Source organism: Prunus persica, chromosome G1 (genome assembly GCF_000346465.2).
Source record: "Prunus persica cultivar Lovell chromosome G1, Prunus_persica_NCBIv2, whole genome shotgun sequence".
In the NCBI taxonomy this organism is placed as follows: domain Eukaryota; kingdom Viridiplantae; phylum Streptophyta; class Magnoliopsida; order Rosales; family Rosaceae; genus Prunus; species Prunus persica.
The window spans coordinates 31,000,353-31,013,465 of NC_034009.1; the positions used below are offsets into that span (position 1 = coordinate 31,000,353).

The 13,113-nt window shown below is 34.9% G+C and overlaps 1 protein-coding gene across 2 annotated transcripts; it reads right to left on the reverse strand.

Moving 5' to 3' along the window:
* On the reverse strand, positions 1,727-12,605 carry LOC18790329 (ATP-dependent DNA helicase homolog RECG, chloroplastic). Of its 2 annotated transcripts, none has more exons than XM_020554165.1 (20): positions 12,404-12,605; positions 11,983-12,068; positions 11,117-11,199; positions 10,902-11,037; positions 10,461-10,718; positions 10,165-10,353; positions 9,956-10,068; positions 9,053-9,284; positions 7,797-7,960; positions 7,332-7,413; positions 6,777-6,866; positions 5,908-6,141; positions 5,465-5,536; positions 5,081-5,233; positions 4,838-4,981; positions 4,313-4,471; positions 3,813-3,896; positions 2,900-3,472; positions 2,296-2,399; positions 1,727-2,166 (listed from the first exon to the last, which is right to left on the reverse strand). In XM_020554165.1, exons 2-19 carry the CDS (start codon positions 12,010-12,012, stop codon positions 2,307-2,309), a joined length of 2,889 nt encoding a protein of 962 aa, XP_020409754.1. In that variant the 5' UTR covers positions 12,013-12,068; positions 12,404-12,605; the 3' UTR covers positions 1,727-2,166; positions 2,296-2,306. The 2 variants fall into 2 exon arrangements, with proteins under 2 accessions (XP_020409754.1, XP_020409755.1); XM_020554166.1 differs by having other exon boundaries at positions 1,727-2,088; positions 12,404-12,542.

The following is a 13,113-nucleotide window of genomic DNA, read 5'->3' on the forward strand; positions in this document are numbered from 1 at the left end:
GAGTTTTGACCATGAATATCAATCAATAAACCAACAATGGCCCAGAAAATAATATCCTCAAAAAGTGAAGAATTATAAAGGGAACCCATTTTCTGTTTTTCTTGTTATGCACCAAACCAACCACTTGTCGGCCTAATTATCATGTTGTGTAATTCATCTAAACCTCATTATTCCTACTTACCAACTACGTTTTAATCTAGTCAAATTTGTCTCCGCTTAATCGATAAATAACGTCTTTATATTCGTGATGAGTTTGATATCTAGATGCGTGAATATATTGGCACGTTAGTATTTTAGGCAATTTTGCATCGAGTAAAGTCATGGGCCTTGTGGCGTGACAAGGCCGTCGAGTCGATGAGGTGGTTTTTGGTCAGCTTTGTTTGGTCATTTGCACTCATTTATCCACACACACAATACGATCTTTCTTTCTTCCCACGCGCTCATTGACAACACAAATTCTCCAACTCCCCATTTTTTTGAGAAGAAACTAGTATTTCTAAAGAGAAAAGAGAAAAGAGAAAAGAGAAAAATTATTATGGTATGGTATGTATTCTGTATATACGGCAAAAGGCGTGGGAACGTGGGGTCTACTTTGATCATCATTACATACATAGAAGACAAGTCATGCAACATGGTGGCTGTGGACCCTCACCATTTGAATGATTGGTAGGGAACCGTACGGGACCCACTTGTCTGCTTGTCTCCTCTCGTGAATTGCTGATTGGACATTCTATCAGACATCTACCGATGTCCTGTAATCACAGTGGATTACAGGTGGGCCCCATCACCCTTACGGTGGTTTGCACTTTAGAACACTCACTCACACACACGTGCTGCTGTGCTGCTGCTCCTGCTCCTCCTCCTCCTCCTCCACTAGGATCAAAATTAATCGATGACATGATGATCTTTATCATAAAGATTTTTATCATTCGGAATGTGATTTATTAGACATTTATTAATGTGGAAATCCAGTCAAATCTCCTTTGAGTGATTATTGCTTCCCCTTTCATTTTCAAAATTTTGATGACATTGATTCGGACGTATATTCCCCTTGACAATTGCAAAATTCAAATCAGTAAGATTCCAAATTTTGATGACATTGATTTGGTAACAATAAGAAATTTGAAATACTTTGTTGGGGGAATGTTGAAGGTTCTTATATCAAATATCATATTCAAAGGATTTGAGCAAAAAATTGCCAATTTGTTTCTCTCCTATCTTTTTCCTCGTAAATAATGTTATTAGTGAGCCAACGAGGTCTATCAAATTGGAAAATAACCTTAACTTGCGGATTCTAACCCCCTATGACACCTTGGTAGTGTGTCTTGTATTAAAACAAAAAAATGTTATTAGTAAAAGAAATTGACATGGACCATGATTCTACATAACATGTGAAAGCACGACCTTGTTCAGATGGACAAAAAGATTTTCCGAAATCCTGAATTATTTTTCTTCAGCTGAAGTTAAGGTATCTCATTATTTCATTATGGACTTTCCTCTAAATTTTTTTATAAAATATTCCCAAGTCATTTTCTGTCGAGGACAGGATGTTTAAAAGAGGAAGAAAGCTTTACAGCAAAGTGCGCGAGAAGAAGTCGGCCTTTCCTTGAAACAAATTGAACTTTGTCGAAAAACCTTTGCCTTTTGGAACGGAACATCTTAAAGAAGACAAATAGTCGTTTGCTAGTTGATTTAGGAAACGAATCAAAATTAAACATGTGAATTATTACTATTATGTTCAGGTTATTATTATTTAATTAAAAAACACTTTTTTGGGTGTCGTTTAACAGATAAACAAAAGTGAAAGCCCAAAAGATAAATACATGTTTGAGTATTCTTGTATGCGAGCAAAGGGACAAATTAGGATGCTGACATATCAAATTATGTAAATGCCAAATCAACAGTCAATTAACAACCAACCAGTAACTTCAATGGCAAACAATTTGGATACGACATTCCTTCATATTTGGAGGCCACACCCAATTTGGATACGACATTCCTTCCTTGCATTTGCTGGTGGTGGCTGCATATCCAGTTACTCCCCTAACTCAACCATTACCAACTTTTCTTGGTTCCAAGTAGCCAACCCTATAAAATCAAGCCAGCCAACTACATATAAGGGGGTACCTCAGAGAAAGGCCTACAGAAGCATCAAGCTTTTGCCACCTATTAGCATCAAAAGACATGGTTACTGGAAACAATTATACTACTACAGAAGGGGTTTAAAAAGGGTCCAGAGGTCCATCAATACAAGCAACACTATTTTGTATAGAATTGTAAGCTTTCAGATTTTACCATGACCACACTCAGTCACCAAGTATAGAAAGCGGCTGTCTCATGCTAAGCTCTGTCTTCAGCAGCGGGAATTGCTCCAAATCATGTGAAACACCTAAAACTTTCTGCGAAAAAGAACCACTGCTTGTGTTAAACTAAGTACACTACATGAACCAGAGCATCAGCCAATCAGGAATTGCAGAGTGAAACAAATGCAGCAATTATTTTCTTTTTGGCTGATTGCAGAAATGAAATTCTACCACTAACTATGCATTGCCAGAATTAATCTTTTTGAGTTCTCCACAACTTTTTCGAATCTTATACACCCTAACCAATGCCCAATAAAATGATGGTAACGAACGTCGTATGTTTATGTTCTAAAAATAACACGGGCAATGCATTAAATGGCAGATTAAGCTAAACTAACTTAAGGAAAAAGAGCTTGCTACAGTTTAGGTACTGAGCATTTGTAGCATAGAAAATTAAACAAGAAGATATACTTGCATATGGATTAATGTTCTATGTGCTAATATCTCATCAAAAAATAGAAATGATGTAAAATGATGATTACCAAACTTATCAAGAATTACATATTTAAAAGGGCGCATACAGGAATACTATTTACCAGAGCAGCAAGATGTGCTTCTTGTAAGATGTTGCCATCTACTTCCAATCTTGCAATAGGAAACTCTGGGAGATGTCCTGACTGTTTCTTACCAAGCAAGTTACCAGGTCCGCGTAATAGAAGGTCCATATTTGCCAAGTAAAACCCATCTGATGATTTCCCCAGAACCTTCAGACGAGTTAGACTACTGACGGAAGATGCTAACAGTATACATTTAGATTTTCTCACTCCTCGTCCGACTCGTCCTCTAAGTTGGTGTAACTGAGCTATCCCAAATCTATCAGCATTCATAACAACCATCATAGATGCATCTGGAACATCAACACCAATCTCAATTACTTGTGTGGAAAGTAGTATATCTGTTTCTCCCAATCTGAACTTTCTCAATGCTTCGTCTTTCTCATCACTCTTCATTCTTCCATGCAACAATCCACATGTGTAGCCCTGGAACCTATTAGATATAAATTCAAAATCTGCGGAAGCTGCACGAAGTTGTGGCAGCTGTTCGGATTGTTCAATGACTGGATACACAAGATACACTTTCCCTCCTACTTTTAACTCATCCAGCATCATCTGTTACATGCTATATTATTTGTATCAGATACTGATAAAAGCAAAAGGGTGGAATTAGAAAAATCTTGCTATTCTAATCTACAAGCAAATAAAAAATCCATCAAGGATCATCTTGAAAAGAACACAGTGATCCCTTTGCAGAATGATGAGTTTGGTTATGAGGCTTTCTTTCTTTATGTTTCGAACATGAACTCCGTCAATGAACCCTTTTTCGCATCAATGGCTATATTATGTTTCAAGTATCGAATAATAAACTTAAACTGGAACACCTTTTTGTTTCTAAGGAAAAGAAGAAATGTAGAACAGAGTGCTGTAACAAAGTTAAAACAAGGACAATGACCTCATAAACATCCTCAAACCCATTGTCATTTCCTTCAATGATGAAGGTCTCAACTGGTGTTCTTCCTGGAGGTAAGTCGGTTATCTGTTATTTAAAGAAAGTAGAAACAAAAGAATCAACAAATAATCAATACAAATACAGGAAATCAACTTATCCAAATGTAGCACCTATTAAATAATGGAATACCATAGAATTAGCTTTTAAACTCAGAGTAGATCACTTTTAAGTTACTTTTTCTCTTTTGAATATTTTCTTTTTCTTGGATGACTGGACCTAATAATCTTTTAAAATGTGGCAAACTAAGATATGAACAATTTGATTCCAATAAGAGATAACCTGATGGTTGCTTTATTTCTTAAGAAAGTTCAAATATTTCACTGCAAACAAGCATTTAAGATTAGCATCTAATTATAATTTTTATATTTTTTAAAAATCTAAAATTCAAATGAGAAAAGAAAGATTGCAACAAAGCATGAAGGAACAAGAACAAAAATTCATACTTGTGTTAATGACATATCCCCATATAAAGCGAGAGCAAGTGTCCTTGGGATGGGAGTAGCTGACATGGCAAGAATATGAGGAGCCATATGCTTGTCATTCTTGGAGGTCACATCTGAATTGGTGGCTAGCATTCTAGAACTTATGGAGGTACAATATAGCTGCAGGGATTAGTGCATCAGTTAGATCATCTTATAAAATAAATTGCAGACCATTTCAACTTTCAAGGACTGGATTATTAATACCAAATTATTGATACCCTATCTAACCCCTATAAAGTTTCAAATTTCCTCCTCAACTTAATATCAATTAACGATATGAATTAACTCACAGAAACATCAAGAGCTATTCAAACAGCACCCCAAAGATATTAAAAGTAAGACAAAATGAATTCCGGGAACAAAATCATCCACATTCCATAAGGTATAAAAGAGTCAAATTGTATCACAGTTTGGACAGAATATTAATGGAGTACTATGTGACCAGAGAACATGACTAAATATTTAGTTCAATTAAAAGCAAACTACCTTGCTGTTAAACCGGCCTCTCTGGATCACACCAAAACGTTGTTGTTCATCCACCACTGCAATGCGTAAGGCAGAGAACTCTACTTTATCAGCTATTAAACTAGTGGTTCCAATGACCATTGATATGTCTCCAGTTTGGAGACCCTGAATTGCATAATATTAATGATTAGTATCACTTTCACTACCATTAACTAGCATCCCTGAAACATTAACAAAACAAAAGAACCGGACATTAATCCATGCCTTATGAATTATCCGCGATTGTTTTGATGGGGTTGAGCCTGTGAGTAAAGCAATAGAAGGTTTGCACTCAAAATCCTCTATATTTTCAAGCAAATTATTTAAGTGCTCGTAATGCTGGACTGCAAGCAACTCAGTTGGAACCATGAAAGCTGCCTTTAAATGAAACAAAGAAAAACGATCATAATGATTTTCTGTTAGGAACAAAGATCATAACTAAAATACAAATGGACGAAGGTCTAAACTTAATCAAAGAAACAAAATTTTAGCTGTAAAACAACTATAAAACAAACGGAGTCCCAACTATTGTAGAGTCATATTTTAAAATATTGTATAAAAAATGTTACACAGACCTGAATAGATAATGAAAACCTTTTAATGACAAACCTGATATCCAGAGCCAATAACCTCCATGCATGCCAAAAAAGCTACCACAGTTTTCCCACAACCAACATCACCCTGAAACAAGTGTAACAACACAGTATCAATCAAGAATCTTTTTCAGTTTTCAAGTATACCTATTGTGCATGCCAAGGAAATATAGAGAGAGAACAATGAGCCAATTAGAAAAGGGATAGGAAAAGAACTAGGGCAAAAGCCTAGGCTTAAAACTGTTTTCAACCAGAAGCCAACCACAAATGATCTTATTGTGTCATCACTTTGTAACCGGAAATTGTATATATTGTAGGTGCTTCAGTTACATGATATGAAGGTCAAGTCAATTCAGATCAAGATGTAGAATTACCACTTCAAAATTACGATTAATATATGATTAAAAGTTGTAATAAATTTTAAAACAATTGATACATCCTGTACGCAAGGATTAAAACCTGCAAAAGCCGATTCATAGGAACTGGTTGCCTAAGATCCCAGATAATTTCTGAAACAGCAGTGAGTTGACTAGGAGTAAGGGTATAAGGAAGAGTTTTTGAAAACTTCTTGGTAAGACTGGACCATTCCTCCATATAAGCAGCACTTGATTCGGGCTTCCTGTACTTATCCAGCAATCCATCTTTCTCTATTTGTGTACCAAGACCTTCAAGCATTTGGTATAAGCGCCCTAACTGACAGGCACTGACAATTAGGTCAGTGTGAATCCTTACTCTATTTGATAATTGCATAGTAAGAAAGCACAATTTATCAACAGTGATAATTGGAGAATTTAGATACAAAACCAGAAACAGCACTCTTCACTATTACACTGTTGGACATTTAATTACTTGAAGAAATAAAAAAGAAGTTAGCAAAGATACACTTCTCAGATATCAAATGGTATTTTTCATGCACAAAGCAAACCACCCGCTAATTTCAAAATTGCAACAAGAGAAAGAAAAAAAATTTCAAAGGGCATTCTGAGTATAGTTGATCATTAAAACGTAAAAAATTCTGCAATGTAGTAAATGACCAAATGAGCCTTTAGAATCTTTTTTTAGCAAAAAAAAAAAAAAGTATTACAGTTTAAAGAAGATGCACATGTATTCGGTAAGCAATAGAGAGAAGAGCATTAACCTAAGAGACTCAGATCTAAAAGCATATGCAGGTACATCTTTTTTTTTTTCCTTTTAAAACTCCGAGAATGGAATAGGGTTTCATTTAAGTTTGATGGCAAGAAGAATGACCTATAAACATAAGATTATAACCTTAATATAACAAGGAATGGAAATAGGACAACTAATGAAGAAATTTGAATCAACATCACCTGTAGGTAAAAGAATTCATCAAATATTAGTCTTTTCCGAGCCAAATCAGCTTCGTTTATGCTCTTCGGTTGGTGAATCCCAGTATATGCCTATATTATTAAAAAAAACATATAGCTCAAGTTTTTTTCTTAATATACCAAAAAATGTTATTTAAATAACAGCAAGGGGCTCATATAGCTCTCTAATAAATATATAGACACTGAGACGAAGTGGTCTCAATGGAGATGCTCCTATGCTCACTGGGGTATAAAGAATGTACAAGTATGTGTTGTCTCGAGACCAACAATGGTGGGTTAACATGGTTGCACGGGCTAATATCAAGACAATGCAAGCGTTATGGCCGCATCAGCCTGCTTTTTAATTCCCGCATGCTTAATGTATTCATGTATTTATGTATGTATGTATGGTACAATGTTCGAAAAATAAATGCTTGAAATATTCATAAACAAATACTATTCTTTTTATTGCATGAAATCGAGTGTAATAAATGACAATAATTAAAGGTAGGAATTACATATATGCTTGATAATAAGGACAAAAGTGAAGGTTCTTACGTCTTGAAGGCTTAACAGCCTAAAGTCCAGAATGATATTTTTAGGAATAGGATCAACATTGACAGGCAAAACCTGTACAACTCTGGAACAAGTAAAATGGTAAAGATTTAATTTATTGGAATCGGAGAAAACTTCAAAGAAACTACCCAATCAATCCAATATTTGAATAATTTAAAACAACTGCAAAGAACTAAGAGAAGCAACTTCCATAGGATAAACAAAGGAATGTTATTGCAGAAAGAATAAAAACACAATTAGATATCTAATATTGAGAAAACCAGCTACTCTCCATAAATTAATGCAAATTGTATAAGCTTATCAGGACGGAGTAAGAGAAATTTAGCACCACAAAAAGATCTTAGAGTAAAAAGAATATAAATCACTATTCGCAAATGTAGCTGCTAAGGAAACTGGTTGTGTTATGATGTTACAGTTCAAGGTACCTAATAGGTTGGAGGCACAAACCTTTCAATGATGTCTCTCAAAAAATTTGGATTTAAGCCTCCTTTTGAAGGGTATATAGGATATGGCCTTCCTTTTGCGTGAAAAGACGCTTCATTTTCATCTTTAAGCACATCAATGTTATATTCTCTCATTTCATAGTGATCTTTAGAAGGCATTGTCCTCACCTATTTAAAAAGGCAACATTATTACAAGTCTCCAAGTTAAGATCAAAAAAATGAAGAAATAATATCTTTAACACAATTGTACTACATTTCATGAAAAGAAAGTCCTACTTGATCAGGACATCTTTGTCAAACCCATTAGGGCTTGCAAACAAAAGAGATGGAAGAGGAAATTATTAATTAGTTTCCTAATTTATTTGTTAGTTTTCTAGGTTCTCTAAGTTTTCCAGATTTCATTAGGATTTCTAGTTTTTACAGATTTCCAAGTTTCTTATTTTATTTGGATTAGTATTTCTTTCCTAGAATAAGTTTAATTTTCCTTTTCACTCTAGGGTTAGATTATTATAAATACACCTGCTATGTAATTCATTACGGGAGTTGAGATTTGAGATATTGAGTAAAGTTTATTTTCCAGAGATTGGAGACTCCTTGGTGTGAAGTCAAAACCCCTGGAGTGATTCCAGACCCATCCTTGCTCGTTCTATTTTCTGTTTTTCAATTGTTTCGCTTCCGCTAAACTACCTAAATTCTCAATTCACCCATATCCTACACCACTACTGCTTTAGTCCTTAATAGTTTTCAGTACATGAAAAGGTGAGCCAATTTATGCAACGGCACATCCATTGTAACTAAAAGTGCTGCCTAGGGCACTAACCAACGAGTGACCATTAACTAGTCAAAAGGTCTTAAAGGTAGTTAACATGCACGAGCAGTACTACCTAATTTCTGATAGCATTACAAAAATCCAAAAAGCAATCAACAAATGGAGCAATGTGCTGGCTGATACCTCCTTTTAACTTTTCCTGTATATTATAAATAACAAGGAACAGCATCAACAGGAGAGTTGCACTTAGATTCGGTCTACTTCCATCCAGTAAGAACCGGCTCAAAGTAGTAGGCTACAGCCTTATAGGTGTGAGACAGAAAAAGAAATATTACTCTCTGAACTATATTCTTCCTGTAATTGACTATATTTTCGAGTACCAGGTATCAATCCATAATACTAACACAAGAATACCGAACACGATACAAATAAAAACACATTGAAGCGCAAGCACATAATTAAACAAGACAGAAAACCAAGGTAAAACTTACCTTGCCACTGACGCATACAAAGTCCCCCTCTTTATGCTTGTCCTCAACAATTCTAAGAAAAGGTACAGAAGTAAAACGAGTACCACGGAAAAATTTCTTCAGATGCAAATAAATTGTCTTCTTTCTTCTACTGTCACCAAAATCATTCATATGCTCAGTTGATTCATTGTCAGTAATTTCACAACCCACAACCACCTCAAAAATTGAGAAAGTACTACTAGCTTTGATTCCCCTGTAAGAAAAGAGGTAACATATAGATATCAAAACAGATTCTTAATACCCAAGCATTTGAACAGCAGCAGATTAGCAGCTTAAAGTGAATGAATAAGTGAATACAAATACATATACATGTATGTAACATCCCTGCAGATGCATTATCACAAGTGAGTTACAAAGGCACAGCACTAGCAAATAGTATGCCATGAAATTAGATATCCATTTATCTAATTTCAACACAAGTATGCCAAGAAATGTTCACAGAAAAAAGAAGAAGAAGTTATTCACTATGTCAATGAAACTAGATATCCATTTATGTAATATAGACACAGATTCACATTTAACATCATTTCATGTGTCAGAACATCACGGTTTCTATCAGCTAGTTAGGCTTTCATTGTTTTTCGAAACATCTTAATTTCTCATAATATCACTAGGAACCAAAGTAAGCACCTTAACAAGTCAGCTGAATTGGAATTTGTCAGATTAGCCTAACTTCATCCAATTGCTAAGGTGAGCACCCAGAGTGCCTATTACGACACTTAAATCACTAAACAAATTCTTTCAAAGACCAAGCAAGAAAATTCTGAGTCTCTGACCACTTATAAATCTTAGCAAGAAAACTAATTAGGATTTATTTTTATTGGTAAATAATAATTTACTAGAAATTTGGGAAAATTTTAATACCTCGAATTTAATACCTTCCCAATGAAAATCAAGTATTGCCCGTCATCAATTTTAATCTGAGCATTCTGTAAATCAGCATATGTCCGAGGAAAGTGGTGAAGCAATTTCCGCAACTGTATGGAAACAGAAGAAGAATGTAAACCCATGGCTTCTTTCAAATTCCCGATAATAAGGGAAATGTTTCCTTTAACATAATTTCAGAAACCCACCGTATGAAAGCCACAGTTTTCTAGCTGATGACAACGCTTTTTACTTATTCCATGTATGCAACTGATAGAACTGTCCAGGGACAACTGAACTGACACAGCATCCTTTTGCGATTCAAGTGAAACTTTCTTAGAAGATTCCTCCGTAGGAACTGGTTGATATGAATTTTTAACAGGAACCAAAGTCGTGGACTGCAGAGATAAGGACAACGTTTAAGAATCTTCTTTTAATAAGGAATTTTGACACTAGTACAAGCAGGATACAGAGAATTCCATATTTCATAGAGATAATCACACACCTGCATTTCACCCATAGTATCAGACAGAAATCCTTCACAACTTTGAGTTTCTAAAAGCATCCTTTCAGTGAAACTTGTGGTTCCATCATACAACTCTACCCGAGGGGAACTGCTCAAAATGATTGACGGAAATCTTCTACATGCCAAGGAAACATCAAACTCATCCACTGCATCTTTAACATACATACCAGACTGCTTTTCAGCTCTTTCATTCTCAATCAAATTATGAAGACTATCGTACCCCATCAAAACAGAAACCTAAAAGAAAATGACACAGCAAAATATGAAGACTAGATTTTAGAAAGGCAACAATACATTCCATTTGTCAGAGTACATGCACATTAGATAAAGTTGCAGCAATCAAACAACAAACAATACCACTGATAATTCTTTTTTTTTGCTGAATTAACCAATATCAAACTTGTATATAAACAAATCTACCTTATTGAGCAACTTTGACCGATCAGAGATGCTTGCTATGCCATAACTATCTACTTCCTTCAAAGCATCTTTAACAAAAGTATGCTTTGATCGAAAACATAATTTTGATATTTTGGAAAAGACAAAATTACTGAACCTGCAATTTGAAATAGCCATGCCCACATTATTAATTCTCATACTTTCAGATCAAATCAAATTGCAAATAATCTACAGACCTCATTTTTCTACCCAAAGCATTCCGATATCCCTTCTCTGCTTCAAAAGCTATTGCACTTCTCAATCCATTCCCACTGAAACACTGAGATGGAAACTTCATTGTTGGTGTATTACTAAGCTCATATGTAAGGATTAAACAGTACATCATACATATCTATATTATAAAGAGAACTCTCTTTGGAGATCATCATATAAAAAAAGTAGACTATACCCCGATGGTTTTAAATAGTTTTAATACAATATTAGTTTCCAATTTCCAATCACTCTCAACCCACATATGCTCACACTCTCTTTTCCTACTCAAACTCCATCTCATTGCACATAGACACTACCATATTATCCCATTTTTTAAGCCCAAAACTGCAGGCATTTTGTTTGTCTTAGCCATTTTTCCGACTTTATGCATTGGTACTCTGCAACTCTCTCTTAAATCTCGGGTACTGCTGAAAATTTTATGATGTTTTATATTAAAAAGTAGTATATTGTAGTTATTTTCTTTTCCTAATAATAAGTCCAGGAACTTATCAGAAGTTTTATGTGGATTCTCAACTCTGACACGGCACAATAGAGAAAAAATCTATTGGAAGTTCCGAACTTAAAGTTGGTGTTTAGTGTATATATATTGTATGGGAAACTTCAAAAACATTAACCATCAAAATTAAATTTAAAAATTTAAATCGCATATCTTATTAAACATCTGAGAAAGTCCAAAACAACTCAATAATGAAAGGTGGGCTGTCCATTGGTGTAAGTGACTATAACACATGTTACCCCTTTTAAATTGAAAGTTAGCATAAACTTAAGGCTGGTTCGGCCGATAATCAAAGATGTGAGAAAAAAGAAGAAGAGGAAGTTAAGTACGTACCGATTGCACAACTGAAACTGCCACTGCCATGTGCAACAAACTTACTGCATGAACTGGACATGCCTAAACAGAGAAAAACATCAAACCTGCACAAGGTTGAGAAAACATATACAACAAAAGATTACAAAGTGTCAGACTTTCTAAAAATTAATGCACCGGCTACTCAGAGCAATGAAATGGCGAATATCAATAAGAATGCTACAGGAGAGCCCAAAGGTTAATTCAAAGAAACCGAACTCTTAACAAGCAGTAGCGAAAAGCAAATCTAGCCATTAATCTACTTCATTTGAACCACCACCTGTTTCTTAATATTTTTAAAAAATACATTCAGAATATATCTTGGAATTGGTAGTAAGCGCATGAAATGGAGAAATCGTAGCGTCTATTTTATACGATACAGAAAGGGAAGTTGGCAACGTACCTATTGACCAATGCTTCAAACAGAGCCCTGAAAATCAATAACCCAGAATCGTTCGAAGAGCTTCAGTGACAAAGTCTGTTCCTTTTTCTTTTTTCTTTTTCGTTCTTTGTCGTCTAAATATCCCTCGTTCCTATGTCCGGGATATTCTTTTTCTTTTAAAATTTCTTTCCTCAATATCCACCAATAAACCAATATCATATCCAAATATTTAATTTCTTTTACTATTTTCAATCAAAATAAAAACATACGCTTGTTTCTAAAATTAAAAAACATAAAACTCTTTTCTTTTTCTTTTTTGAAGTGAAAAAATTATTTTCTAAACAAATCTACTAATTATTTTCAAGAATATTATTTGAAGGAAACTATTTTCATTTACCAAAAAAAATAATCACTATTTTCAGTATGGTTCGCGAACAGGTCCAATTGGCTTTTATTGGGCTCAGTTTGAGAGACAGTAATCTGGCCCGATCAAGCCTAGGTTTTTGGGTTGGGCCCAATCCAACTTCGTCAGTCATAATCTTTGGCCCTTTTGGGTGATTATAAAAACACTGATATGCCTCAATTGCTGAATTAGGGTTTCGACAGAGAGGTCGCAGCGCGTTGGCAACATTTAGGTTTAGTTCATATCTTCCTTCTCAATTTTCTCACTTTCCCCAGTTTCCAGATCGGAACAATTTCAATATAGCAAGGGCTGAGGCAAAGGGCAGAGC

Excerpts from the sequence above, each read along its gene's own strand:
- LOC18790329 (XM_020554165.1), bottom strand. The coding sequence starts at position 12,012 with ATGGCAGTGGCAGTTTCAGTTGTGCAATCG. Across the intron at positions 6,142-6,776 it reads ATGAATTCTTTTACCTACAG|TTAGGGCGCTTATACCAAAT; the intron begins GTGATGTTGATT and ends AGTGCCTGTCAG. Across the intron at positions 4,982-5,080 it reads AATCGCGGATAATTCATAAG|GGTCTCCAAACTGGAGACAT; the intron begins GCATGGATTAAT and ends TATGCAATTCAG.